General features: G+C 51.7%; 3 protein-coding genes across 5 annotated transcripts in view; 2 read left to right on the forward strand and 1 right to left on the reverse strand.

Moving 5' to 3' along the window:
- Positions 1-2,496: 2,496 nt before the first annotated feature.
- Positions 2,497-7,115, reverse strand: LOC121078899 (oxidative stress-responsive serine-rich protein 1-like). 2 transcript variants are annotated; one of them, XM_040575561.1, is made up of 4 exons: positions 7,001-7,115; positions 6,569-6,689; positions 4,725-4,835; positions 2,497-4,074 (listed from the first exon to the last, which is right to left on the reverse strand). In XM_040575561.1, the coding sequence occupies exons 1-4, from the start codon at positions 7,095-7,097 to the stop codon at positions 3,381-3,383; spliced, it is 1,023 nt and encodes a 340-aa protein (XP_040431495.1). In that variant the 5' UTR covers positions 7,098-7,115; the 3' UTR covers positions 2,497-3,380. The 2 variants fall into 2 exon arrangements, with proteins under 2 accessions (XP_040431495.1, XP_040431496.1); XM_040575562.1 differs by having other exon boundaries at positions 6,895-7,003.
- Positions 7,116-7,140: 25 nt separating this feature from the next.
- LOC121078900 (oxidative stress-responsive serine-rich protein 1-like) lies at positions 7,141-13,785 on the forward strand. Of its 2 annotated transcripts, XM_040575563.1 has the most exons (4): positions 7,141-7,252; positions 10,233-10,349; positions 12,141-12,254; positions 12,976-13,785. In XM_040575563.1, exons 2-4 carry the CDS (start codon positions 10,273-10,275, stop codon positions 13,667-13,669), a joined length of 885 nt encoding a protein of 294 aa, XP_040431497.1. In that variant the 5' UTR covers positions 7,141-7,252; positions 10,233-10,272; the 3' UTR covers positions 13,670-13,785. The 2 variants fall into 2 exon arrangements, with proteins under 2 accessions (XP_040431497.1, XP_040431498.1); XM_040575564.1 differs by lacking the exon at positions 12,141-12,254.
- A 3,334-nt stretch (positions 13,786-17,119) lies between these two features.
- The window catches only part of JPH2 (junctophilin 2), a 29,871-nt gene continuing 19,463 nt past the window's right edge, over positions 17,120-27,527 (forward strand). Inside the window, exons 1-2 of the mRNA XM_040575906.1 lie at positions 17,120-17,631; positions 24,751-25,534. Coding sequence (XP_040431840.1) covers positions 17,253-17,631; positions 24,751-25,534 — 1,163 coding nt within the window. The 5' untranslated portion in view covers positions 17,120-17,252. The remainder of the gene's footprint in view (positions 17,632-24,750; positions 25,535-27,527) is intronic.

The following is a 27,527-nucleotide window of genomic DNA, read 5'->3' on the forward strand; positions in this document are numbered from 1 at the left end:
GGGGTCCCTGTGGCTGTTGCCCTCTGTGCGCTGCGAGTGTCCCAGCAGAGATTTGCACACCCTCGTGTGGCCAGCTGGCACGTTTCTCTACGCGCTGAGCTGGCATCCTGGTGGTTTGGTGGCACTTGGCCTCGTCTCCATCCGGCTGGAGGCAATTCCCCGGGGGTGGGACTGGCTGCCAGCGAGAGGAGCAGTTCCGGGGGGCACCAGCTCTCCCCGTGGCGTCAGAACGTCCTGCTCCCAGGTGATGGGTGCCAGGGCTGCAAAACCTTGTCGGTGGCCTTTGCCGCTGCCAACCGAGCAACTTGGTGGCTGGTGAAGGAGCCGGCCCCAGCGCCCAGCTACGCGGTGCCGTCTGTGCTCGGCTCTCCCTGCTGCTGGCACGCTGCAGAGCGGCCCTCGCTGGGCAGGCAGCATCCGCTGGGGCTCTTGTCACGGGGAAGGGGCATCTCTGGCTTTAGAAAGGGGAAGGAATAGCTTGGGAGAACCACAACTGTGTGTTTCCTCCTGTGGATCAGCGCCTGGAAAGCTCCATCTAGTGGCACGTTTGGTGATGAAACTGCCGCGCAGCTGGGAATTAAAAAATGACCGCACTCCGCATCCCTCGGGTCCTGCGGGGCCGCGGCCCCTCTGGGGGCGTTCATTTACTCAGCGCCTTGCTGGGCCGAGCAAAAGCCGAAATCCTTGCTTGCCAAACCGAGCAAAGGGCAGGATCGGTGCGGGCGCCTTTAGCGGGGCCTGACCTTGCCTGACCTTGCCATCGTCCCGTGCCCGCGCCGAGCAGCGGAACTCGGCCACGCTGATTTTTTCCGGGTGTCCTGATTCGGTGTCTGGCGATGCAGGGCTCAGCCAGGGCTCGGTTTGGCTTCTGTAAGGTGAGAAATAAATGTCATCGATCCCAGGTGCTCTTCTGCATCACGCTTTGGTTGAGCTAGCCCTGAAATCAGATAGGCAAGTCGCTTGTAAAATGCTGCGGGTGGCGGGGAGATGCTGAAAAACACGTCCTGGTGCTGCTGACATAGGAAGGACAGCGTTAGGGCGAGAAGGACAATATTTGTGGGCTTCAGCTGGCATCAGGTTCCTCCAGACAAGCTCTCCTGACCCTGGGGCAGCCCTCTGGGAGCAGGCAGACCGCAGTGAAGGATTGCCTCTGGTTTTATCGACGGTACGCTGCTGCGGGTAGTGGAATGGCAAGGGACGGGGTGTCAGAGGGGACTGAAAACCTGCAGGGAAAAAAAGAAGGGGAAGAGAGCCCGCAGGCAGCGTCCCCTGTCCAGTCCCCAGCAGCTGGTGGGTCTGACAGCTTCAGCACTGGTCAATCAGGGCAGCGGTGCTGTGCAGACGTTCCCAGACAAGGTGCTGGCTGCTAAAAAGCCTGAGGTTTCAGGCAGGCAGCAAGCGGGAGCTATTAGAGGAGCTAAGCAGATGAGCTGAACTGGGCCGGGTTTAAAGGAAACACTAACTTTGAGATGGGGGCCTCTCAGAACTCATTTCACCAAAAAGAGGTGGTTTGAGCGATGAAAATGCTAGCAGTTTTGGTACATTTGCTGCAAGCGTGATTGTAGGAATGGAGGACCCGGAGCAGCTGCCCTCCCCCTGCTGCAGGCCGCACTGGATGTGTTTAAACACTCACAAACAGCAATTCGGGCAGGCTATGCCACCACCGAGCTTTTGGCTCTTTCCCCCCCTCTAGCTACTAGTTATTCTGCCTTGCGAGGAACTCTGTGGAAACGTGCCTGGAGAACCTTTCCTCTCTTCCAGTCTTGTGGCAATCTGAATTCACCTCTTGCCTCCCCACACATCTGGATGTACCTCAGACTTGCTTAACTTCCTATTTCCGTACTTCCCCAGGCACACCAGGCCTTTGAAAGAGGGGACAGAAACAAAACATGGAAAAGAAAATTAGCACTTTCAGTCAAAGTAGAAATATCCTTTGAAAAACAGCAGCAACAAATTCAGTACCTGCACACCCTCCTTCCTAACTCGGAGGTAGGTAAGGGAGATATGCAAGACAAAACTTAGAGATCAGTTAACTTGAGAGTACCAGCCAGTATCGCCTGCTAGGTAACTGTATGAAGTGGCAACGCTTAAGAGCAAAGTAAATTTACTTGGATTTTTTAAAAACTTTTAATCTGAACTTAGCAGAAGCGTAGTGTAGAATTTAGGGATGACCAGAATAAAATCAGAAAGCAATCACCTGGAACATCTGTGACTTCTCTAGCACAGAATGCAAGGCCAACAATCTATTACCTATCCGTATACAACTGCAACTCCTTGGCTTGCTGGTAACTAATCTTGAAAAGTATAAGTGAAAATTGGGGTATTTTACTCAAATGCAGTCCTTTAGCCTGTGCTTGCATCTGACACTGAAAGCAGACTTGGTTATTTTTAAAAACAAAGCAAAACCAACCCATTATCCTGGGGGAAAATGAGTGTAAATCAAATTATTCAGGCTTTAATTTGTTGGGTTTTGACAAACATTTATTAACGCAAGTCTCAGCAACAATTTTCTTTTTATTTCAGTATTTCCAACCAGATGGAATGTTATAGCTCTACACCACAAAGCCTGTACGATACACAATCCTTGTTTACCCTAGCTCCAAACTGCTTTGTGTATCAAACATGCAGAAACAGTGTGTATAGATGGCTCCACAACCTCCACGTCTGAGACAGCACGGCCCAAAAAACTGTTAGCCTGCTTTGCTCTCCCTTAAATCATTCCATCTGTAAAGCACAAATAACAAAATATATTTTTGCTTCTAAGAGCTTCACTTATCTGCAGAAAAATAGAACTGCTTAAGAGTGAGCTAGTTAGGTTACAAAAGGGTCCAAGCACACACCCACACACTCCGGACCTCCCCCAGGTCTGAGAGGAGGAAGCATTCCCAATTGATCCAACTAAAAAGCAGCCAGGCAGCGTTCGAGGAAAGGAGATGCATCCTATCCAAAATACTGAATGCCTTCTCATTCTTCTTCCTAGAGCAGGATGAGGAGGACAGAGCTGTAGCCATGAAACATTTCTCTACATATTGGGACGTGTTAAGAATGAACTTTCCAAACACTGCAAAATTTCAGAACAAAACCTAAAAGGTTCTTTTCCAAAGACACAGTGAGAACAGAGTACAGAGTTTGAATATCCACAGCACAAACCAAAAAACAAATGGAGTTTGTTTGATCTACAGTGCTTCTGTTAAGGTATTTAGAGACTTTAGTGCATTCTTTTTAGAACTAAGCTCAGAAACTATATTCCATTTTTCATTTTATTAGAAAACTAAACTGTATGATGCAAAGAAACATTTGATCAAACACACAACAGCAAAAACATGGCACTGACAAGGCATTTAATCCAACCATTACTCCAAACTCTCTATTGCTTTCAGTCAAGTGTACATCATTTCTGCCATGTGGGACATTTTCTTAGGAATATATAAGTAGTATTCCATGTAGCCTGAAAGATCTTCGATAGTCACATCATCCACAAAGGCTCGAGCTTGCTCAGAACACGACCTGGGAGAACCCGACGAGGCCGTTCCACACGGGGACCTATTTTGACGCGAGTGGGCACGGACCCCCAGGACCGCCTTTTCGCATTCAGACAGGACGCTCCGTAAACCAGAGAAGGAGTACACTTCCATGGTGCGCCACTGTCTGCACTGGCATTTCTTGTCCGTACAAGGGCACTGCTTGCCATTGCTAAGCATGGATAAGGACTGGAAATCCGAGGTTTGGCTTGAATGCAAGCTAGTCTCGAAGGACGAGGTGAGACCAAGGCAATTCTCCCTCGACCTCCCCGAAGGCTCTTGAGTGGTGGGAGCTTCCAAAGGTTCAGTTCTGGCTCTTCTGTCATCGCTGGCCTCAAAGTGAGAATCGTGCCTGTCCTTTGTACCGTGTTCTGCCGGAACAAAAACGTCTGAAGTGACGTTACTCTTTGATGTGTCTGACTGGGTTTTGTGTTTCAGCTGGCCGTTGGCTTTCACGTTGCAGTACGTAAACTTGGGGGGATGCAGGACAGGAGACTTGGAACGTCTGCGACGCGGAACTCTCGCCGATCCTCTCGAAGGCTTTCTCACACACCTGTAGGGTTGTAACGGGTCAACAGGTAGGTAACGACAGAATCTAGGCCACAGCTCAAAAAGCTCTAAAATGTGGCTAACTGTATATATCTACATATATGTGTGTGTGTATATAATGGTGGTGGTTTTTTTGCTTCTTAGAAAAATCAGATGACTGGTGGCATACAATCTCCGACAGGAACAGGGGAGGAGTCTGAATGAACTGGAGCTCCCCCAAAGGAGAGATACATAGCAACACCCCTGTTTTAAAGGTACTTCCCCCAAAATCTTTTGTCGAAGGTGCTTGTCATCCCAAACTGAACTGTAACGCAGAACCTGGTATCAGTTAGAGCTGCTGGCAGAATGACACTGAATATCCAGGTACTTCAAAACAGAAATAAAAGAACCCCAAAAGGGGGTGAGAGGAGGGTGCAAAGGTTTAAGACTTGAAGAGAAGGACCTCTGAGGAGAAGAGATCAGTGGAAAAGAAAGTTTTAGGTACCTTCTCTCTGACAAGAGGCAGTATTTTTTTTTTTTTTTAAGTATTTGAGAAAAGCCTCTCAAAAACATCGTATCAAACAGTTATGGTAAATATTTGCAATAGAAAGGAAAACAGTACGCAAGGTTTAAATGTCTCAATACATGTATGGTGCAGCTAACGGGATGTTTTACCCATGCCATGCTTCCTTGGAGCAGACAGACTGTTGTTTGGCTCCATCCATAGCTGTTCTTATCGGTGTCCTGAGAATCGTCCCGTCGCCCACGGACAGAGCTGCAATACATCTAAGTGAAAAGGAAAATGCCACGTTACAATGGTGCCTCAACATATGGCTTCAAAGATCTGGATTCGGCCTCATAGCTTTAGATGCTTAGCGAAGCCAATTCAGTTTGCAGCCTTGGCTTCCTCTACAGTCAGTGGTTAGAAACAGGATCTTACGGAGATCTGTCCAACCACCCTTTTTCTGTTGACCACAGTTAAGTGCCTAAAAATAGGTGGGATGTAAGGAAACAAGGCCAAAATGCCCAGAGGCTGATGTCATGCCCTATTAGCAACAAAATGACACATTAAAGGAATGTAAACTCATGTTCCAATTATTTTTGTCTGACAATAGTAGTTAAAGATAGACTCCTACTCATCTAAAATGCAAAGTCAGGAACCCACAGCAGCAAGCTGAGGAATAGTCAGTAGAGAAGTGGATGAGGTACAGCAACAAACAAGGAGAGATTACTGATTTATTTCTCATTAGAACTTCCAGATAAACATACAATGAAAAAAAATACTTCTGGCCCTGGAAGTCCAGGCAACAAACATACCTTACCTCATGTGCCTTACCACAGTGCTCTGTGCCTAGTTCAGTACGGAAGTGCAAGCAATTACAGAGATGTTTAACAAAATACCAGCATATGGATTTGGATCTGATGGCCATATATGTGATTTAGAACATAGGACTAGAAATCCTAAGTAAGGTGTCTGAAATTCTGTCAGAAGAGACAAGTGCTCTGCCCAAACTTCATCTTAACAGACTAGTCAGTAGGTATTAGCTGTTCAAAACAAGATCTTCTTGTGCCTGAAGAGACATCATCAGGAATCAACCAGAATTCCACACAGCCTGCCACTGGCAACACAATAAAAGTGGAATGCTTACTAACCATTCCTCCTTGCTTCTCTCTGATCTAGAGAACAGATATTTTTTTCCACACTTAACAGAAGACATCCTCAAATATAGAAAACGAGCAGCAAACGAACATGTATTTTATTGAGCAGGGGAGGCCATGAGTTCTGAGTATTGATGGCTATGGAGACGAGCTCATAAGCCAGCATTAGTTATCAGTACAAAAGCTTTCCCTTATGCTGGCGAATTCCCAAAAGGCTTCAAGTGAACTATCTCACAATGTATTAGCCTACATAATTTTATCATCTTCTGCTGCTAAGGAACAAGCTTATACTACATATTATCTATGTATTTGGTGCGTTATCAAATGTTTTGGGTATAAAAATGCCCACAGACATTTTACTCTGTTATCTTCTGAAATAAGAAATTATCAGTGCCCACATTTAGCCTGATAATTTCCAGTGAGGCCAGGCTCTAGAGCAGCACAAAGTTTCGGTACTCTTTTTCAGATGCTCTCCAGGCAAATGTTTATGTGCTGCAGTAAATAGTGATGAGCCTGAAGGCATCAGCATTTCGATAAATGGATGAACAAGTTCCGTATCGCACAAGGTGACTAAAGCTACCACGTCAGTTAGAGTGGGTCCCCTGCTCTGGGCGAGTCATTTCACGGTTTCATGCTGTCACTGTGTAATTTCAGTCGGATATTGAGTCAAAATTAGTACCAAAGTGCTGCTTTGCCTAGTGGATAGTTATAACGATCGTGTTTCGTTTGAAGCGATGAAGTTTTTTACCCCTAGGAGAGCAAGGAGCCTTTTCCCACATCACATTTGAGATTCAAAGTAACAGCAGACACACTCATATCAACAACCTGCCTTGTCAGGGCCCTTCCCCGGGCTCACTCACCCTGCCGCGTCCACCCTCAGCTTTTTGAAGGCCAGCTGCAGGCTCTCCTCCTCCTCCTCCTTGGCTGCCGGCTCCATGGGGGGGCCGTCAGGGCGCGGGGAGCCGTGCCATGCGCCGGGAGCTGCAACACAGAACCGGGGAGGGGCTGGCTGAGGCGGCAGGCCCGGCTCCAAGGGGCTCCCCCCGGGAGCTGCGCCTCAGGAAACCCCCCGGGAGGGAGGGGGGGGTAAAACCTCCCTCAGGGGGGGATACAGCCTCCGTCAGGGGGTAAAGCTCCCCCGGGGCTGCCACCCCCGGCCCCCCGCCGGCCGCCACACGGGGCCTACCCCGTCCCGCGGGGCCCTGCCCCGCTCCGTGAGGCGGTCCCGGTCCCGTCGCTCCGCCCGGGCCCCGCTCCGTGAGGCGGCCCCGCGCCCAGCCCCCCCCGCTCACCGGCCGCCCCCCGCCCGCCTCGCTGCCGGGTCGGCGGCAGGCCCCGAGCACAACAGGAACTGGCGTCAGCGGCGCGGGGCGCACCGCGCATGCGCATTTCAGTGTTTTTTTTTTTTTTTTTTTTTTTTTTAAACTCCCTCCCCCCTCCCCTCCCTTTCCCTTTCGGCCCCGGGTTCGCGTCCCGCCGCCGCCGCCTCCCGGGCCGGGCCCCGCCGCAGCGCTGCAGGGCGGTGCTGGGGCACAGGCGGGCAGGTACGGGGCTGGGGGAGCCTGGGGGGCGGCTGGGGGGCGTAGGGGAACGGCAGGGATCCGGGTGGTGGCCGGGTGCACGCGGCCGTTGGGCACGGTGTTACCCGCAGGAGCTGGGGGGGCGCGGGGATGGAGGAGGGCGAGGGGGGCAGGAGGAGGGTTGGGGGGCAGGAGGAGGGTTGAGGGGCAGGAGGAGGGCGAGGGGAAGGCTGGCTGAAGCGTGGCGGCTGTACGGGGTGAGCGAGGGGTGCTGCTGGGGGAGCAAATCCTGCTCCCCCCGAGGGCTGGCTGTGCCGGGGACGGGGGCAGCCCGTAGGCCGAGCCTGGCGGTGTGTTCGGCGCCATCCCGTCACCTAGAAGCTGCTCGTGGTGGTGTTTTTATTGCTGAGCTAAGGTCTGTGTCCTTCAGGGATCTGGTATCTCTAGGGAGAAGGCTGAAGGTTGGATTCCTAATTTCAAAGAGGCTTCTTGGGGTACGGAAGTACCTTACTGGAGCAGGGACCGTGTGCGTTACCAGAGCTTAACGAACTTAACGAAGGGAGGTCTGAAACAATGCCTTGCTCAGACGAGCACCGCGCCGCCCGTCTGTGCTGGCCGCTTCCTCTCGTGTTTACTCACTGCGTGAGTCACGGGACAGCGTGTGCCTTAAACTTGTTATGACACATTATCCCGCGTGTGTCATAAGAGCTGTCTGCAGTAAAGCCTGCCCAAATGAATCGTAGCTGGACGAGCAGCTGGAACAACAGCGTGGAGAGCTGCCACCTCCAGCTGGAAGGAGATTGTCCGGGAGCAGAAGTCACCGCCCCACATCTCCACAAGTAACTGAGCTGCTGAGGTTCTGATGGCTCCTTTTTCTTTACCTAGACTTCTTCTTTTCCGTGCTGCAAAAAACCTAGAGTGTTTCCAGGTGTTCAGACAGAACTTCTTGTTTTTCAGTCTGTGCCCTTTGTGTCTGGTCCTGCCCCCAGGCACTACCAAAAAGAGCCTGGCTCTGACTTCTTTGTGCCCTTCCCTCAGGTATTTTTAGACATTAAGATCCCCCCAAGCCTTCTCCAGGCTGAACAGCCCCAGCTCCCCACCTTTTATCACAGGAGAGATACCCCCGTCCCTTACTTGTCTTGGTGGCCCTACTCTTCCCAGTAGCTCCATATCTCTCTGGTACTGGGGAGCCCAGAACTGGACCCAGCAGTCCAGGCGCAGCCTCGCTGGTGCTGAGCAGAGGGGAAGAATCAGCTCCCTTGACCTGCTGGCAATGTTTTGCCTAAAGGAGCCCAGCATACCATGAGCCTTTGCTGCAACAAGGGCATGTTCCTGGATATTTTTCCCCATAGTATCCATGAGGATGCCCAGGGCCTTTTCTGCTGGGCTGCTTTCCAGCTGGGTGGCCCACAGCATGTACTGGTGCCTGGGGTTGCTCCCCAGGGCCAGGCTTTGCAATTCCCCTTGCTCAGCCCTTTTCTCCAGGCTGTTGAAGTCCATCTGGGTGGTAGCACGATACCCTTGGTGTATCTACCACCCCTGCCCATATTGTATCATTGGCAAACTTGCTGGGGCTATCTTTTGCCCTGTCATCCAGATCTTTGATGAAGATGTTGAGCAGGAGTGGCCCCGCTATTGACTGCTGGGGTACACTGCTCGTTACTGGCTTACAACTTGACTTCGTGCCACTGTTCACCATCCTCTGTGCCCAGCCGTGCAGCTCATCCAGCCTGTGCTTCATCAGCTTCTCTCAGGATCTTACGGGAGATGGTGTTGGAAGCCTTACTGAAGTCAAAGTAGAAAATACTACCCTGTTAAAAAGCAGTTTTGCAGAGGCCTCAGTAGCAAAATACCTCTGTTTAAGGACTTTCATGTGCGGTAATGGAGACTACACAGATGAAAAGTATGTTCTTTTCAAAATCTATGAAGTGAAGCAGGTTAACCGGCCAGGCAAACTTCAACAGATGCTGAGCTTGTGGTGTAGAACTGAGACTTTTTTTTGAAATTGGGATATCCTTGATTGACAAGACAATCTTGACCAGCTTTTGTTGTGAGTTTACTGCTTCTGGTTTATTTAACACAAATTTGTATGTCTGCATATTGCCTTGCAAACTGAAAACAAAATAATGACAACCCTGAAAATGTTTTTATTGGTACTTAAATTTAAAAAAAAAAAAAAAAAAAAACTTGTAAAATTGAGTACAACACGCAAAATCATCACTTCTGAGTCCTGCTTTACTTTTTTCTTCCAACAGTTCAGTGTATGTGAGCAAAACCAGATGCGGTTTAACTCACTTTGACCATTTTGGTATAATATGAATGTAATTAAAATTAAATGTAGGTTGTCCAAATTTAAGCAGGTTGAATAAAAAAGTTAATGTGTTTTAAAAGCAGTGTATTTGTTGTCCTTTGGTCCTCCACGGTGGCAGTAGCTACAGTCAATCATAGAGCACATCAGAAGGCTGTGAGTCTGATGTGACTCACTGCACTGTTTCATCCAATTGTAATGTAAGAGGAGAATTTCAACCAAACACCTGGGATCTAGAAATAAGAAAAAATGTTTAGCTTAACGCTTTATCTTGGCTTAACAAAAGTCTGTTTTTTAAAAATATATATGTAACATCAACTCCCGTAGTTGCATAAAGTTGGCTGTTTCTAATGTCGTTTTTTCTTCTCACCTTTCACCTTTTCTGGAGTTATCCTGGTAGCAGCTCAAAGACAAATGGAAGAGTCTGTCTAAACTTTAGTATGCAAGATGCTATTGACATTATATTTTACTTTAAATTGCTAACTCACCAATGCAGTTGTATGAGAGACTGTTCCATTCTTGGGTATCATAAAGTTTGTTCTGAATCAACTTTCAGAAATGTTCCGTTAGAATGACCTCAGCTTTGTGCAGTTTGCTGTTTTGAGTTTACTTTCATGTATTATGATGCTGCTGGGCAACTAATGTTTTTAATGAGGCATTGGTTCTTATTTTGATATGTCTCTTTTCTGGTTTTAGCAATATATGGTGACTCTGTCAGCGTCTGACCATCCCAATAATGAAAACAGAAGCTAAGGATGGAGAAGAGGAAAGCCTGCAGACAGCATTCAAAAAGCTAAGAGTTGACGCAGCTGGGTAAGTACCAGCACAGGGAGGTACAGAGTTAACATATTACGAATGGACTGGAAGGGAACACCCTCACTGTTAAATCTGAAGGAACGAGGTGATTCCAAAAGGTTAGGCACTGAAAGCCTTCATTCTAGTTAAATGGAAATAAATTCACTAGCTGTAGACTGCGCTTCTAAAGGGATTGTGATTCGTTCAATCATTATTAGGTCCCAACAGGCTTGAAACAAACCTTATAATATGCAGCAACTGACAGCGTATTTGAAATGAATTTTGGCATGAATCTGGCTGCCAGAGGTCATATCCATAGCAGTGGAACTGTACTCGAAGTTAGCTTACTGCCATGGCTTTAAAGGCCTGTCGTGAGAATAAACTCCCATCTTTTCCCAGGAGAGAAATATTCTTTCCATATCAGTAAAGGAGGGCATTAGCTGCAATGCATGATTCCCACACAAACTATTTTCATTGATGTTACTTACAAATTTTCTGTTTATAACTAAAAACACTAAATGGGAAAGAATGCTTTTTGTGTTGTCTTGTTTCATGGGAGATCTGAGATGTGGCACTTAACCCTCACTGTCCCAGGAAGAAGAACACAAGCAGAATGTGTCTTCTGTTAGTGACAATCATTTTTTATCTAAAACAAACAGATGGCTTCTGTATCATGTTTTTTTTTTCTGCTGACAAATGTGTGTGATTACATATTAGGTGTATAGTACTGAATTTCAGTAAGCTACTGGCAGTGGTGCAGTTATGCTGGTGGCGGAAACAAAAGTGTAAGTAAGGCGGAATATAAGTATCAAGTTGGTAATTGGAATTACTTTAGAAGCTAAATGGCAAGTAGAAGGACTTCTAAAATTATCTTTCATTTAAGTAATTAAGCTCATTAGGAATCTATCACCACCGTGCCTCTCAATACTTTGGTATCTCTAGTCCCACCCCTAAGTCAGGCACACTTTAATTATGGTAGTTTTTACTGTTGACCTTCAATTTACTACTGTGTTGATGTTTTTTAAAATGGAAAATAGCAGGTGCTTGACTGATAGGTTAGTCTCTTAAATGCCAGCTAATGCCATCCTAGAACAGCGTGCAAAGACTTATTTTTACTTTTCAGGGGATCAGTCCTCCTTAAAAAACAATTTAAGAAAAGGATTTGGAAAAAAAATTTCCTTGTCAATTCCAGATTAATATGTAAAACCGCAACTTGGCAAAATTGTTCTGGTATTGTCACAGCTCATTGAAAATGGCAGTTTGGGAGGTTTTTATAGCACCAGGGAAATTAGTAATTTTTTATGATCTCTGGCTTGAATAGAAGTTGAAAATCTGTCACAATTCTGTTGCTGAAGAGATCAAACTTGCAGTAGTATGAAGAGTTTTAGTTTATGTCGTCCTAGACAAAGACACAAGTGTTCTTCAGATAAACAAAGTCTATTTATGTCCAAAGAACATGTATTTTTAGGAAAGAATAGCTTATTTGTCTGTGGAAAAAGAGGCACATTTCTTCAGTAATGTTTTTCCCCCTCTCCTCTGCTATTTAGCTATTTTGTGTGCTTCATCACTGAGGTGTGGAGTTCGGATTTGCGATCTGTTTGCAGTACGACGCCACCTTCAGTGAAAGCTTGTTATACAAGCTTTTGACACAGGAATGTGTCAGACTTGAGTTGTCTTTGTGGGCAGGTCTTTTAAGACGTGTCATAAATGATTTGGAGCAGTGTCGTCTGGAAAAGAAGTTTCATGAGCTTTTTCACATTCATAATGCGAACCAACCTAGGCTGTTACGTTTTCATTCTCTTTTCACAGATCTACTGCTTCTCTTCCTGTTGGTGAGGGGACAAGTCCAAGAGCACTAGTTAGAACAGCAGCAGATGAAAACAAGCCTAAGAACGTGTGTACTTCTAAGGAAACCTGGCATGGGTGAGAGAAGCTAGGGATTGTCAGACTACTTCAAATGTGATTGCATTGAAAGTGAATTTTAAATAGGGGCCCAGTTACTGGAAAATTTGGCTAAAGAAGGGACCCACATTTATTTCATTAAAAACACTATATAAAAACATTCCGCACTACCTTTTTCTTGTCATATGTGACTACTGTTCTCATTTACAGTTATATGAAGTGCAAGGAAATGCTGTTCAGCTTTAGGTACATAAACATTATAAATGTTTCGTAATATAAATGCGAAGTGCTGTTTTTCAGATAATCTCTTGGAATAACCATTCAACATTGCAGATGTCAGTATGCCTTGGGAAGTAGATTAAAGAATTTTTCTTGAATATCTATTCAGAACTTCACACGTCTACTGAAACAAAACTACCCTCTTGCCTCGAGTCATTGGTTTTGTGCTGTCGTCTTGTGTTTTGTCCTTCTCTTGGAGGTTATTTATCTTCTCTCCCATGCTTTACTCATTTTGTAATCCTAAAGACGTGCACTTCAGGTTTCATTTCCGAGGTGTCTCTTTTATATTTTATACAGGTGCTTGACTAGAACAATGTAAAATTCCAAGACAGTGGAATACCCTGAGCAAATACCTGATGTTAAAGCTCTTGCATGCAACACTAGATATCTTGCCTGATGTTATTTATAATCCAGTAAGTCTTTTAGTGAAACTTCACTCACTTTTCCTATCTTTCCATGGTAGGCCTGTGAAGAAGCCTTCAAGAGGAGTTGTGAGAACCCAGCGTCGCAGGCGTTCCAAATCTCCAATTCTTCATCCTCCAAAGTTTGTCCATTGCTGCACAAAATCACATTCCACGTGCAGCCAAATGGTGCACAAGAGCCAGATTGATGCCCCAGATGACAGCACAGGGTTTGGGATGCCAATCCCAAAGGAAGTTTGTGCACATGAACGATGCCGTATTGCTCCAGACATTGACCAGAAGGGAGATGATGTTGATTCTTCAGGAGCTTCTGTTGCGCAGTCTGCATCAGAGAACAAACAGGAAAACTCTCCTGCTGCCATTTCTCTAGAATCCAAAGCAGGCCCAAAGACTACGGAGCTCTCTGACTTTCAATCTGTGTCCAAGCTGAACAAGAATAAGCCGTGTGCCTGTGCAGATAAAGCCTGTCAGTGTAAACGATGGCAAGATATGGAGGTGTACAAATTCTCTGGCTTGCAGAACGCTTTCCCGTTGGCACCTGATAGAATAACAGTTGCTGAGGATCACTCTCAAGCTTTGCCATCAAGAACTCCATCAAGTTCTCCACGCTCTTGCTCTGAGCAAGCCAGGGCCTTTGTGGATGATGTGACTATTGAAGATCTTTCGGGATACATGGAATATTACTTGTATATTCCAAAGAAAATGTCTCACATGGCAGAAATGATGTACACCTGACAGCGAGGAGCACTAAAAACAGACGTGTGGGTCGTTTAAATGTGACCTCAGTCACATTCATGTGAGATGCAATCCAATCATTGCTCACTGTGCTTGCAATAAAAAACTTTCTTTGCCTCCTAGGTAATGTTCATTATTTCAGCTGTACAAACACTTTAGCTTAAGCATTATAGTTTAAACTTGGAATAGCTAATGAAGTAAACAGTGAGGGTCTTTAAAGTATCTGCCTATACTTGAGAGATCTAATGTGGGAAACTCTACCTCGTTTTCAAAATCCTCCTGTTTCAGTTTGTTGGAAGGGAAGAGTCTCTAGGTCTCCTGGTGGTTAGAGCTCTTATGTGAGAAACTTGGTGTACTTCAGCTTCTTTGAAGTCACTTTGGCCTCAGTTTGTAATGCTTAGGCTTGCATTTTTGGACAACTGTGCCTCTGATTTTATTTCATAAAGGATGATCGTCTCCCATCCTCAGCTTGGTACAAATTCTAGTCTAGGCAAATTCAGGAGTGAGAATTTGCTTTTTCTGGGTGTAGACATTGTTATTCCTTTGTGCCTAAAGAGAGGCTTTATTACAGTCACCTAAACAGACACCCTCCTTCACCTGTCTTTGTTCAGTTAGTCAGGTGAAGGTAGATTAACAAAGGAAAGAGTTGCTTGCTAGGCTGCCTGATCAGAAAGGAAATGCGGACTATCAAAGGAAGACCTGATTCAAGAGGTTATCGTGATCTCTGTAGTATTTTCTAGTGGGAAAACGTGAAGCAAGTGTAACTCTTCACTGAATGTCCAGAAGGCCTTAGAGGCTTGTTTGCAGGAGCAGAAATATCCTGCTTTCTTCAGGAGTGTTGCTTCTCAAGTTGACGGAAGTAAAAATAAGATGGACTCTGTTAGGTTTATTTTTAGGAAGGCCAAAACGGCATTTGCCAGCTTCAGAGGTCCTAACTTAGTGTTTCTTCAGCTTTGTTCAGCCTGCTCTAAAACACCAAATGCAGCTATTCCAGTGTTAGGTTGTCAGCTGCACAGTAGGGAAATCTTGAGCACTGTATTTTCTTCCCTCTCCAATCTTTTTACTGAACCATTGTCACTTCAGATGCCTTGTCCAAGTCCAGAGTATTGGTGGAGCCTTGCAGTCTTCCTGAAGTGTACTTCAGAAATAACCAGCTTGCCGTACTTGATATGTGTAAGCGCAATCACTTTATATTTTCATATGTGTATAGCAAAAGAGCATCGTATCATACAACATGATTTGGTGAGGGGAGATGAGCAGTGTAAAGTTTGTCTTTATTGTTTGCTGTACCTGAACTTTTCTTGCCTGTACGGTCTGGAGAGAAAACTGAGACAAACATTTCCCTGCTAAATACCTTGGCATTATTCTTTTTTTCTTTTAATACCATCTCTGTGGCAGTACCTAGTATTTTGTGGAAAGTTAGTTACCAAAGTCAAGTGGCTGTGTAAATTTAGCTATTATTGCCCAAAGTTTTGAAGTGTCAGCTACCCCTTGTGGATTGTGTTTGGGTCTTCCTTCAGTTTCCCTGCTCTTGGGTAGCTGTATTTCTGCTACTGGTACTTTGAATTCAAGGCATTTATTTTTTGACTATTGTCTGCAATAGACTGGGCTGCAAAATGACGTTACTTCTCAAATAATTATTCTTTGCTATTCCCAAACGTTTGCTAGTAGCAGCTGCATCACCATTGCATGTAACATGGTAGGTATCATGGTGATGTGAAGACCTTTTTTCAATATATGTTGTTTTTTAACATTTCTTTGATAATCACCACAGACCTGTACTTGCGGGGTTTAGGATTAAAATGCCAGGTGCTCGATACCACTTTCTATAAAGCGGATTGAAATCCAGGAGGTAGTGTGAAAAACAGAGAAAGGTGAACTGGTGCAGACTGGGACGGGAAACAGGTGAACTGGTGCAGACTGGGATGGGAAGTGAGTGCTGCAGGGCCACTAGAGGTCACCCCATTCCGAGTCGGGGCTGGCTGGGTGCGGCTGACTCCTTGCCTCACCAGCCTTCAAAGCAGAACGTCAATTTTTCTGCCAAAAAGAAGAAATCAGCGGAGCTCTGGGTGGTGCCTGATTACACACAAGATTTTAGTGTTTTCTAAAGTTTGATTGCATGGCTGATTCAGTACTCAGTACAGGCTCTCTAAATGCCACCATGTGCATAAATTACTAATATTTAAACAGCAGTCTATCAGTTCACAACTGTGCTACGTAATTAGGAAGAGTTTCTAAGTAAATAATTACATGGTCCCGGACTTGGCATCCTCCTAGGACAGTTACAACATACTTGGGCTGGTAAATCCTGGAACACTGCAAAACAGCAGGCCGTGGGCAGCTGCAAAGTGCTGCGTTAATGCTTTCAGCCCTGATACTACACGCTGCTTGGGTCTGCCCAGGAGCCACAAACCAAAAACCTCCAGCTTTGCTTGGAGAAAACATCAATTTCCAGCCCTGCGTGGTGCAGAGCAAACCTCGAAAGCATGACTAAGTAGTCTGAAAGTTTTTTGTTTGTTTTGTTTTTTTTCGAATTTCTGACATGAGTCAATTTTAAGATTTGACATTAAAGTAGAAAAGGGGTTGGGGGGTCTGGTTCTGCCAAGGGGCACTTGTGAGTTGTGTCAGTCCCATATCCAAGGAGCCCATTCCCTCGTTTATGTGGCTGAGTAATTTGTGAGGCTTTTTGCAATTCTCTTCACAGCGGTGGTCCTCACCTGTGCCTGCACAGGAAGATGTACGGCTGTTGTGTCGTTTATGTGACATTTAGACACGTTTAGCTCTTCCAGCAGTCACACGCGCTTTCTTCAGCGCCTCTTTGGCAGCTCAGGAGGTTCTCCAAGGTGCACCGCTGTGTTTGAGGCTGGAGCTTTGCCCCGAAAGGAGGCGCAGAGCTCCACATCTCGCCCCAACAGCCTCGTCCAGGGGCCACGGCAGGCCTGGGCCGGGGTAGACTCAGGAGGGAGCCAGCCTCGACGGGCACTCCCTGCCTCCGGGAGGCCGCTGGGGAGCAGGTCGCCCCTTCCCAGGCGCTATTTTCGGCTATTTTACTTTCCCAGCCTCTCCTCTGCTGGCTGCCCGCCCGGAGGTGGGGGGGGGGGGGGGGGGGGGGAGGCCTCTCCCTCCTCCTCCTCCTCCTCCTTCATAAAAGGGCCCCGAGGCGGGGGCCGGCCCGCGGGGTTATTTTTGGGAGCAGCTCCCGGCCTCCGATGGCCTTGTTAGGGCAGCGCTGACCTCCCTCCGGGCGGGGAAAGGGTTGGGGCGGGGGCTTGGGACCCCCCTCCTTTTTTCTTTTTTTTTTTTTTTTTTTTTTACCCCCCCACCTTTTTTTCCTCTTCCTCCCCTCCTCTTCCTCCGCCCGGCAGGGCCCCGCTGCCCGTGAGGCCGCCAGGTAGAGGCTCCCCCCGGAGCCCCGGGGGTCCGGCCCGCCCCCTGCCCTCCCCTCGCCGGCCTCCCTCGGCCAGGCGAGGCCCGGCAGCAGAGGCCGGAGCCTCCCAGCATGGGGCAGCCTCGCCCCCGGCTCCTGCCCCTGCCCGGCTGAGGGGGGCGGCGGGGGGCTCCCCCCCCCCCGGGAGCCGGTGCCATGAGCGGAGGCAGGTTCGATTTCGATGATGGAGGCGCCTACTGCGGAGGCTGGGAAGGGGGCAAAGCCCACGGGCACGGCATCTGCACCGGCCCCAAGGGTCAGGGCGAGTACTCGGGCTCCTGGAACTACGGCTTCGAGGTGGTGGGCATCTACACGTGGCCCAGCGGCAACACCTACGAAGGGTACTGGTCCCAAGGCAAGAGGCACGGCTTGGGAATCGAGACCAAAGGGCGGTGGGTTTACAGGGGCGAGTGGACCCACGGCTTTAAGGGACGGTACGGCACGAGGCAGAGCATGAGCAGCGGAGCCAAGTATGAAGGTACCTGGAATAATGGCCTGCAGGACGGCTACGGCACCGAGACGTACGCTGATGGAGGTAAGGGCGATGGTGGGTACCGGTGCGATGGCCGTGTGTCGGCGGCAGGGGTGACCTCCTCCTGCCCCACGAGCGAGGGCTGGGTGGGCACGGTGCCCTCCTGCCCGTCCCACGGGAGCTGGTTAATAGCATTGGATGGCGCAGGCTGCGGCTCCTGGCTCTCCGGTGGTCGATTCTTCCAGTTCATGGCTGGACCCGAGCTAAACGCTTCGCTGCTTCATGCCCACAGCCAGCCTTTCGCTTTCTGGTCAGGCAGCACCTTGTCAGTGTTTTCACGCTGGATATGAGCCACCCCCAGCATTGTAGCGTGCTTTGCCTAGGTATTAAATGCTGCTCACATGCCTCCGACTGGATGCATGAACATCTGCTTTGGTGAAATGTTTTTGCTCGAGTTATCAAAGCTGTTTAAAATACGTAGCCACGTGTCTTTCCCTAAAATAAACCCCTTTGGTTACTCTGAAGCTCGCAGTCCCCTCAGTAGTGCACAAATGGCACCGAGCAGCCAGATATTTGCTGTACTCTGTGACTGCTTATTCTAATTGTGTTTTTGCCTTAGTGGCAATTTTGGGGTTAGAACCATTACAAGAATCTCTGTGCAAGTAATTCTGTAGCTCCTCAGCGCTGTAATGTTCCAGGCTTCCATATTTAGGATAGCTAAATAGAGAGGGTGATTTGAAAGAAACACGCTTCAAAATATGTATCAGAATTACATCTATATTTATCCAGGACATGCAAAGGAGTCGGTTTGTAAGGAAAAATAACAGTAATGGTATAAATCTTAAGAATGGAGAACATCGGATTTATAAACATTAGAAAAACAGACTAATTCAAGGCAGCAGCCGTCAGGGTTGTGCTTTCATATATTTCTCAACAAGTCGCCTAGGCTGATGGCTAAGTTTTTGGGGAATGCAGTCTTGAAGTTGACTCACTTTGTTTGTGCCCTTTGAGGCTGTAGGTGTAGACACAGCCCAGAAGTGGCTCATCCCTCCTGCTCCTTAGGTCTTGGCCTCCAACTGCCATGGGCCTCGGGGCTGTTAATGAGCCAGGCCCCGCTGCCCGCACCGCGATGCCGAGGCCTAAAGCATGCTCGCTTCGTCCTTGCAATGTGCTTTTCCAAAAGCCTAACGAGTTGCTGTGAGGCATGTAGATTACAAGTAAGGTGTGTCTGGGTGATTTGTAATGCGCAGAGATCAAATAACTGTGAGCAGCACGTGAAAGACATTAGCTCGGCAGCTGTGTGACTTTAATTCCGGAGATCTCAAAGTACCACAGATTCAAAGCCTGTCCCTCACTGCTTACTAAAATGCAGCTTTTTCTGAGGGCGTAGGGCTGGTGCCTTTCGGGATCATGCCCTATGGAGGATGTTGCTGAGGGAGCACAGGGAGAGCTGTGGCCGAGGCGATGGTGCCAGCATTAAGCCTACGGCACGGGGACAGGCGAATCTTGCTGCTCCTGCATTATCTCCTCACCTGCACGCAGCCACCGCCTGCACCATCCCGTTGTGGCCATGCCACTAATTGGGCCTGTTAATATTTGAGTTTGGGGTTGTCCCGGTAAACCTCAGGGCACTGCGGGTGGCCCGAGAGCCGGGGTGAGATTGGTGACCCCTGGAAGGCAGCGGCACCAGGAACAGGGCCCTGGGCACAAGCGGCGCCGGCCAGCTCATTAGGAGCCGTGGGTCGTCACGGGGCTGTACGTGGATGTCAGGGAGATGGAGCCCCTTCTGGGCCTTTAAAATGCACTTACATTTGAAATATATATATAAAAATATACATATCAATGTTATACTTTAAAAGACACTTGCAGGGTTGTCTGTGCTTTGTATCTCATGGCTGGCTGAGGCTGGTGGCTAAATAAAGCCCAAACCTAGGGTGAAGCTTTTGAAATCCTGTATGAATTTCTGGTGCCTGTTAAGGGGTGAGCTCCTGATACAACCGAGCTCAGGCACTGCCCGGGTTGCTCCCTGTCCTCTCCTCTACCAAAGGCCCGTTGTGAAAGCTGTGGGAGGCTGAGAGGTTGAAGAGCTTCCTTCTGTAACGCTGACTGAAATCGGCCACGAGGCTCAGAGCTCCTGGTGTGGACGGGCAGAGTAATGCTCTGAAATGTTTCCATGGGTATCTGAGCTCAGTAGTGCGTGCGCCCGCTTCTGTCACCAGGAAGGAGCTTGGAGCCCTTTTACGGGGGCAGGATCTGACAGCTAAAGTGGATGGTGATTTGGGCTGTGCAAGGCATGGCGTGAAGAAACTCATCATTTTGCCACATAAATTCTCAGCAAAAACCTCATCGCTTGGCTTCTGCCCCTAAGTGTTGTCACCTCTGTAAGAAGTCCTTGTTTTTTGGATACGTGTTTTTGGCGGAGTGCTCGATCCTGTCAAATCTTGCTGTAGAGAAAAGTGTCACTGCTACTGCAGAATCTTATTGCTAGCATAGGGCCCGGGCTCAAAGCTGTGCTTTGCTCTACAAATCGCTGTTTATATATGCCTATGGGGGGGAAAACCCTCACTTGCAACCAAAGCAACCTAAGCCCAACTTATTTTTGATGCCGCAGTTTGCTCTCTAGGCAGCTAAGAGAAAACAGCGGTGCACATTAACCGAGCGGAAACAAATAGACCAGAGATCATAAGACCACAAGAAAGGGGAAGGAAGCACAGAAGAGGGCTCCAGCGGGACCTACGAAGCGGGGTGGCCTGGGGCTGGGCTCCCCAGGGGCGCCCCGACTGCCGGTGGGTGCTGGGGCACCTGGCCCCAGTGTGCCTGGGGTGGTGGCACCTCTCCTCCACGGGTCTGTGGGCGCCTGCAAAAAATGTCGAATTATCTCCACGTGACTGAGCCTGATAAAGTAGCTCGTCAAAGGGCACGTAACGTCAGAGATGGAGCAGGGACTCGAATCCCTGTTTTCAGGTCCAGCACCTAGACTCCCTCCAGCCCAGGCTGCTTCTCTAACAAAGCTACTGCGTGGCTGAACGTGACCTGTGAATTAATGCTGTGTGTTTTGTGTTTACTTTTCCTCTCCGTTTCTTTCTCCCTTTCTTTTCCAAGAGAAGCCATTAGGTAATACCGCAACAGCCTTCCCTTGGTGGTGTTGGCACCCAAAAGAAGCACTAGGTTTTCGCTGGCGTCTCGCACGTGGCGCTGTGCGTGGCTTTGATGTGCCTGGCCTTCTGCACCAAGCTCTCCTGACACGTCTGTCATAGCAGTGTCTGGCTAACAGCAGGTGCTCGGAAGGCAGTGAAGCTATTGGAGTTGTTTGCATTATTTACCTGTTTGTTTGTATAATTTACATTCATCGCTCATTATCCTAGCGCCTAGGTGCTGGGCAGGGGAGCTGTGATGCTGCTGGCAGCGGGCTCTTGCACCGAGGGCCACATCCTGCTGCTGAACACAGGAGTGTTCAGAGGTGAAGTCTGCAGGGACAACGTTTCCATCAGCACCACGGTTTGATCCTTCCCATCCTGTGAAGACAGACAGGGTACCCCCTGCTTGCTCAGGGACAGACAGAGGTGGGGAATCTTCGACCTGGGCATCACAGAGAAACTGGCACGTTTTGTCGTTCCAACATGAAAAAAAGCAGGCAATAAGGCATTATCGTGAGTCCTGTCCCTGTTCTGCTTTCTTTCAGATGTGTACGAGTATTGTACATCCCTACCCCACGGGCTTTCCCTGGCAGCCCGGTGCCTGCAGAGGTGACACACACCAATGAATCAGACAGGGCTGAGCAGGCAGGGAATTAGGGCTCTGTTCCATTTTGATCCTAAACAGTTATTTTTTTTTGCATTCGCTGCTTTTCTTTACAGAACCACACCCAGTGCGAGCAGTGAGGCTGGGGGCTGTGTGTCCCCCCGTCCCGTGTCATGCTGTGGCCAGACTGTTTCAATAGCCCCAGTGTAATTCTGGCTCAGACGTGTGCAGCTCTGCTCTGACACCAGCCCCGATGCGGTTCGTACAGCCCCGGTCCTCTGTTAGACTCACTGCGCTGGTGTGTGTATGTTAGCTGGATCTGGCGCTGCTCAGAGCTTGAGATTTTGAAGCAGTCTGCTTTCAGGGTGCTTTATGGTATAAGAAAAAAAAAAGGGGGGGGAATTATTTTTTTTTTTTGGTGCAGGAAGTGGAGAGCGGCACCGTGACAGCTCCTCCGGCAGCCTCGTGGCTGTGCTGTTGGATGCCCTGCAGAGGTGGGAAGATAGGCTCCCTCTTCCCACCGAGGGAAACTGAGTCAGGAAAATGTGAAATGAGCTGGGCAAGGCTGCTTGCGACTGACTCAGTGGTAGCTGTGATGGAGCGTGGTGGTGCCTCCTGCCTTCCCGGGCTCATCCTGGCCCTGGTACCCACGCAGGGTGGACAAGGAGGTGACAGCGTGTCCCGGAGCATTGAGCTGCTCCCAGCATCTCCTGGCTCTGCTCCAGGCTGGTGGCTGGGCACAAAGCATTGGGCTCCGTGCATCACAGCGTGACACGGCCGCACCAGTGAGCCCTCTGCTCGAGCTCCTCGAGCCCTGGCTCTAGCACCCGCTCACCCCACGTTTTGTTTTGCAGGTCCGGGCACCGCGGTGTGTCGGTGCTCTCGGTTCTGCCAGGTGGCGTTGGCAGGTTTGGTCACAGCACGAGCTGCCAGGACCTCGTTTCTTGTCCCACGTGGGACATGCTTAGCGTGGGCACGTGGCCAGGGGTTCACACAGGTGCCTGTGAGAAGCAGGCTCCCAGCTCTCTGCTACCCAGAGACCTGCCGTGCCCCGTGGCTTTTCCCATCGCACCTGGCCAGGAGCTGCCCGTGGCACTGCTGGGGGAAAGTCGGGGACTTGCTGGAGGACAGAGGCTGCCCTGACCTGAGCCTCCAGGAGAGGCTGAGCCCCGATGGGACTTTTCCAGAATTCCTTTTCCAGGTGGTTAATTCGACGGCGCTATCAGATGCAGCTTGCTATGTGCAAGGTTGGCCTGTCCTGCGGGGAGGGCTCCGGTGTCACCCCTATCGAGTGTCAGCCCTGCGCCGGCGGGGATGGGGCACCCTGTTCCTGGGCTCCTCGTGGGGAAGGGGTGGGGAGGGAAACGGGGCAGCACGTGGTGCTTTCGTGCTCGGAAGGCTTGTCACCACTGCACAGAGCAAGATTTGGGAGCACAGTGGGGTGAGGAGCGCACCCAGATGCCTGCACTGGGGGAGTGAAGCAGAACTCGGGTGATGACCCCAGCTCCCAGCTCATGCCTCCCTTATTTTTCCTAACAGAGCTTAAACTACCCCAAGAAACCAAGCAAAAGCACCTTGCTTTGGACGACGGCTCCCGTGGCTGGCTGGTGCAGATGCTCTGCGCTCCCCGGACCCTCCCTTCTGTTTCCAGGGTAGCTGCGGTGCTGCAGGGAGCCGAAATCCCGTGTGCCCGGGGCAGGGAGCGCTGGCGGGGGGTGGCTGCTCGGGGGCAGCAGCTGCTGCCCGCCCGGGCACTTCTTGCCTTTCCTGGCCCCGGCGCTGTAAGTTAACACCCCGCAGGCGGGTCTGGAGAGGATTTCAACGAAACCTGAAGCTTGGGAGTAGACATTATGCTGCAGAAGTGGCCTGGGAGAGCGTAAAATATGCACTCCCACCATCGCCAAACAAGGAGCTGCATTTGCTCTCCGGGGACTAGGGTCATCCCTGGTCTCAGTAACAGCGTCTGAATGTGGAAATGAATGTCTGGAAGCCGGGTCCCCCCCTCCTTCCTGGGCTAGCCTAGCCTGGGTCCCCGCTCAGCCAGCCCTGCTGCACCCCATAGGGTCGCCCCCCCGGGGCAGCACGGGCTGGCTCCCCAGACCTCGGTGCCTTCTGTCGCTGCTTAACAAAAACCAGGTGTTTTCAGACTTAGGTCCACGAAAATGCCCCCTGCGCGGCTGGCTGCTCGCCTGGAGCCGTGCCCAGCAGCGCAAAGAGCGGGGCGCCTTTCCAGGGAGCTTTGTGCCCCCCCAGCACCGCTTTGGAGCGAGACGGCCCCTTCCAGATGCCGGAGCACGGGCTGATAGATGGGAGCGGAGCTGAATGCTGCTTTTGTTTGGGGTGGTTTTGCCGGTTTCTGAGGCAACTGTAGCTCCGGAGCGAGGAGAGCGAGACGGGGAGGGCAGCGGGCCGGGAGGCGTCCCACGCTGTCCCGTCCCGTCCCCTGCCACCCCGTGGGGCTCGCTGGGGACACGCTGGCTCTCGCAGCCCGCCTGGCAGGGTGGCGGCGCTGGCATCTCGGTGCCGGAGGCGAAGACTGCCCCCGGCAGCCCTGCTCCTGCTGGGAGCCCTTCTTGGAGAGGGGGCTTTGATGCTGCTAATTTCAGTCTCTTGGCGTCCTGGTGGGAAAAATCAGAGCTGTTGTCTCCGAGTTGCTGTTCTAGCACCTGCGGAGGTGCAGACATGGCAAGGGCCGGGCTAGCGGAGGAACAATGTGCTCTTCCCAGCCCTTCAAGGTCCTGCTGGCTCTCAGGGTCCCATACCGGGGTGTAGCCCTGGCCATGGTGAGCACTGTTCTCCCCGCGTCGCCCCGTTGTATGGCACACCGTGTGCACAGTCCTGAGCTGGGTCTGGAGAAGGGGACAGAGCTGGAGGAGCCTCAGGGAGCTGCTCCTCTCCTCCCTGTTTTACCCACATCTTGCTTTGTGGCGTGAGCCTTGGTCCTGGGACCACGGGCAAGCTGCGTCAGGGCCAAGCAGATGCTGCTGCAGGTACCCCGCAGCCCGCGCTATGGGCACGCGCCCGTCTCGGGGGTCTGGAGCTGGGCCTGGCAGGCTGCGAGTGACAAACAGCAGAAGGGGCTGGAAGGGACTGTCACCGAGCCAAGAGCCGTGCCGCCACCTCTCACGTGTACACGCGGGGCTGCTGCCACCCCTCGGCACAGCCCAAACTCCAGCCCCGTGGGGCTGCCTCCTGCCCCCCGGTCCTGATGGCAACCCAGGCCCCGCATCCACCAGGCGGCTTTGGGTTTGCACCAGCACCTTTCTGGCTTGTGCCCTCCGTCCTTGCTCCTTTGGGGCAGCGGCTTTCACAGCGGATTTCGGGTGGATTTTGGGGTCCTCTCTCCGAGGGAGGGTGCGCATGCCCTGCAGCCCTTCGCTGGCCCGCGCAGGCGGGACGGAGAGCGCCGCCGCTTCACCGCCTCCCTCTTCTCTCCCGCAGGAACCTACCAGGGCCAGTTCACCAACGGCATGCGGCACGGCTACGGCGTGCGGCAGAGCGTGCCCTACGGCATGGCGTCGGTGGTGCGCTCCCCGCTGCGCACCTCCCTGTCCTCCCTGCGCAGCGAGCACAGCAACGGCACCCTGCCGCAGCAGGACTCCCCCGCCGCCCACCCCGAGAGCCTGCCCGTCTCGCCCACCATCACCCGCGGGGGCTTCGCCCTCAGCCTCTACGCGGACGCCGAGGCCGGCAAGCCGAAGAAGGGGGGGCTCTTCCGCAGGGGCTCCCTGCTGGGGAAGCTGAAGAAGTCCGAGTCCAAGTCGTCGCTGGCCAGCCAGAAGAGCCGCGTCAGCTTCCTCAAGAGCGAGAGCGGGATCAGCTCGGCCGCCAGCGACGCCACCTCCACCGTCAGCCTGGGCGAGGGCGCCGAAGGCGAGGAGTACCCCCCCTTTGAGTCCGACATCGACGCCACCACCACGGAGACCTACATGGGCGAGTGGAAGAACGACAAGCGCTCGGGCTTCGGCGTCAGCGAGCGCTCCAGCGGGCTCAAGTACGAGGGCGAGTGGCTGGACAACCTGCGGCACGGCTACGGCTGCACCACGCTGCCCGACGGCAAGAAGGAGGAGGGCAAGTACCGCCACAACGTCCTCGTCAAGGGCATGAAGAAGCGCGTCATCCCCCTCAAGAGCGCCAAGATCCGGCAGAAGGTGGACAGGAGCGTGGAGGGGGCTCAGAGGGCGGCGGCCATCGCCCGGCAGAAGTCGGAGATCGCGGCGTCCAGGTGGGTGCGTGGGGCTCCGGCGCGGAGGTCCTCGGGGTGGTGGTGGTCCCCGTCCCACGGGTCCCTCTGGACCCGACTGGGTGCCCCCTGCCCGTGTCCCAGCAGTGGGGTTGAACGCGGCTCCCTGCAATTTCTGTTTCATTCTTTTTGCTGATGGAGCAAGGCCAAGGGCCCTTGTGGCAGCCAGGGGACATTTGGGACCTGCCACGGAGTGGGGAAAAGCTTCCAGCTTTCTGCTGTCTCCATCTCCTTTTTTAGCCAGCCTCGGGCTTTCGGCCCCTGGAGAGTCCTCGTGGCGAACGCACGCACGGTGTCACTGAGCTGCAGCCGCTCTCTTTGCCTCGCTCTCGCCCCGTGGCCTGCCGCAGCCCCCGGCCCCCCTCCCGCAGCCCCGTCCCGTCCCCCCCCACGTCCCTTGTGCGGGGCAGCTGCTGTGGAGCAGGAGCTGGTGAGCCGGGCAGCACCCGGTGCTTGCCAAGCTGCCGGAGCGGCTGCGGTGGCGTGAAGGGGGCAGGATGGAGAGCAGCGGGATGTTGGCGCTGGTAGCTCCAGCAGGCACACGAGCAGGATGCGTCCCAAACAAACACTGCCTGCAGCGGCGCGTGGCTCTGCCCCGGAGCCCCCGGTACGACGGGGGGGGGAGTTCCCAGGCTGCCGCTGTGCTGTCGCTGCCTCTTATCGGGTCGGGCTCTGTGAAGGCAGCGCTGTGCCGGGGCTCCATGAACCGGGGGCAGATCCCATGGGCGGGAGGAGCGTGCGCAGGGCGTGCGGCAGCACGTGGCCGCCTCCTGTTCCCCCGTAGCCCTTGCGTCGGTGGAGATGTGGGCACGGCCGGGCATCGCTGTGTCCCCAGCACCGCCTGGGGGGCTCTGCTCTGAATTAGTTGTGTTAGGAACTGGCTGGCGAGGAAAGTGCTGATGGCTCCAGCATCCCTCCCGGGAGGAGATGAGAGGGCAGCTCTGGGGCTGGCAGGAGAAAATCCCCTCCTGCTTGCATCCCCCCCATCTCTGCGTGCATCCGAGGGGTGGCACCGCGTCGCCCTGCGGCTGGGGCTGTCGCTGCCCGTGTGATGGGGACCCCGTGGGACTCGGCTGGTTGGGCTTAGCAGGACAAAGACGGTGCCCCCCTGCTGCCATGATTTTGGGGCCACATTGTGGCATCAGCGCTGTCCTCGGGCTGCTGGGAGGTGGCTGTGGCTCCGGAACTGTTTTTGTTCTTAATTTTTTTTATTCTTAAATGTTTCTTAAATTTTGTTTTTAAACAAGACACAAACTGTCTTGTTTAGGGTTTAATCACCCAAGTTGCTTCATTGTCATGCAGATATGGGGGATAGCTGCCCTGGGGAAGGCACTTTATTTCCAAACCTCTGCCCTCCCGCACAACCCAGACATGCCCAGCCTCTGCTTTCTCGCCTCCAAACTTTTGCAGGGAGCACGACTGGTTTTTAGCAAAGCTTCACTGCCTCAGCAACCAGCAGGGAGAAGCCAGCCCGATGTCAGGAGGAGTCACGCAGGGACACAAACCCCAGCCCGGGCTGCTCCTGGCTGGGAGGCTCGGCTCAGCCGACGCCGGCCCCGGTGTGCCCCGGAGCAGCGCGCGGCCGCAGCGCTCGCACCCATAAATAAGGAGGCTGGAGCTGCAAAAGCCGCTCCCCGAGAAGTCGGTCAGTTTACGTAAGCCTCTTTTTATTATACACTATTTACACGTTGGATCAAAAGCGGCTCGGCCGTGTTTTCCATCAGGGGCTGGAACGCGCCGCTGCCCTTGCTGGGGACCGCATCCCCCCCGGCGCGGCTGGGAGATAATTTCCTATTAAGGGAACCTCGGAGCTGGAGGAAATCGGAGGTTGCAGCGCGCTCCGGGACGCCCTCCCCTCGCAGAGCTCGTGTCGGCGCGGCTGCTGCGCGGGGCAGAGGGCGCAGCGCTCCCCTGGCAGCCCCGGGGTCCCCATGGCACGTCCCACGAGGAGCACGTCCCACGAGGAGCACGTCCC

Source organism: Cygnus olor, chromosome 16, assembly GCF_009769625.2.
Source record: "Cygnus olor isolate bCygOlo1 chromosome 16, bCygOlo1.pri.v2, whole genome shotgun sequence".
Lineage (NCBI taxonomy): Eukaryota > Metazoa > Chordata > Aves > Anseriformes > Anatidae > Cygnus > Cygnus olor.

Coding starts and splice junctions, on each gene's coding strand:
- LOC121078900 (XM_040575563.1), top strand. CDS start 10,273: ATGAAAACAGAAGCTAAGGATGGAGAAGAGGAAAGCCTGCAGACAGCA. Junction 10,350..12,140: donor CTAAGAGTTGACGCAGCTGG/GTAAGTACCAGC, acceptor CTCTTTTCACAG/ATCTACTGCTTCTCTTCCTG. Junction 12,255..12,975: donor TCTAAGGAAACCTGGCATGG/GTGAGAGAAGCT, acceptor TTTCCATGGTAG/GCCTGTGAAGAAGCCTTCAA.
- LOC121078899 (XM_040575561.1), bottom strand. CDS start 7,097: ATGCGCATGCGCGGTGCGCCCCGCGCCGCTGACGCCAGTTCCTGTTGT. Junction 6,690..7,000: donor AGGCGGGCGGGGGGCGGCCG/GTGAGCGGGGGG, acceptor TCTGTGTTGCAG/CTCCCGGCGCATGGCACGGC. Junction 4,075..4,724: donor TCCAAGGAAGCATGGCATGG/GTAAAACATCCC, acceptor ACAACCCTACAG/GTGTGTGAGAAAGCCTTCGA.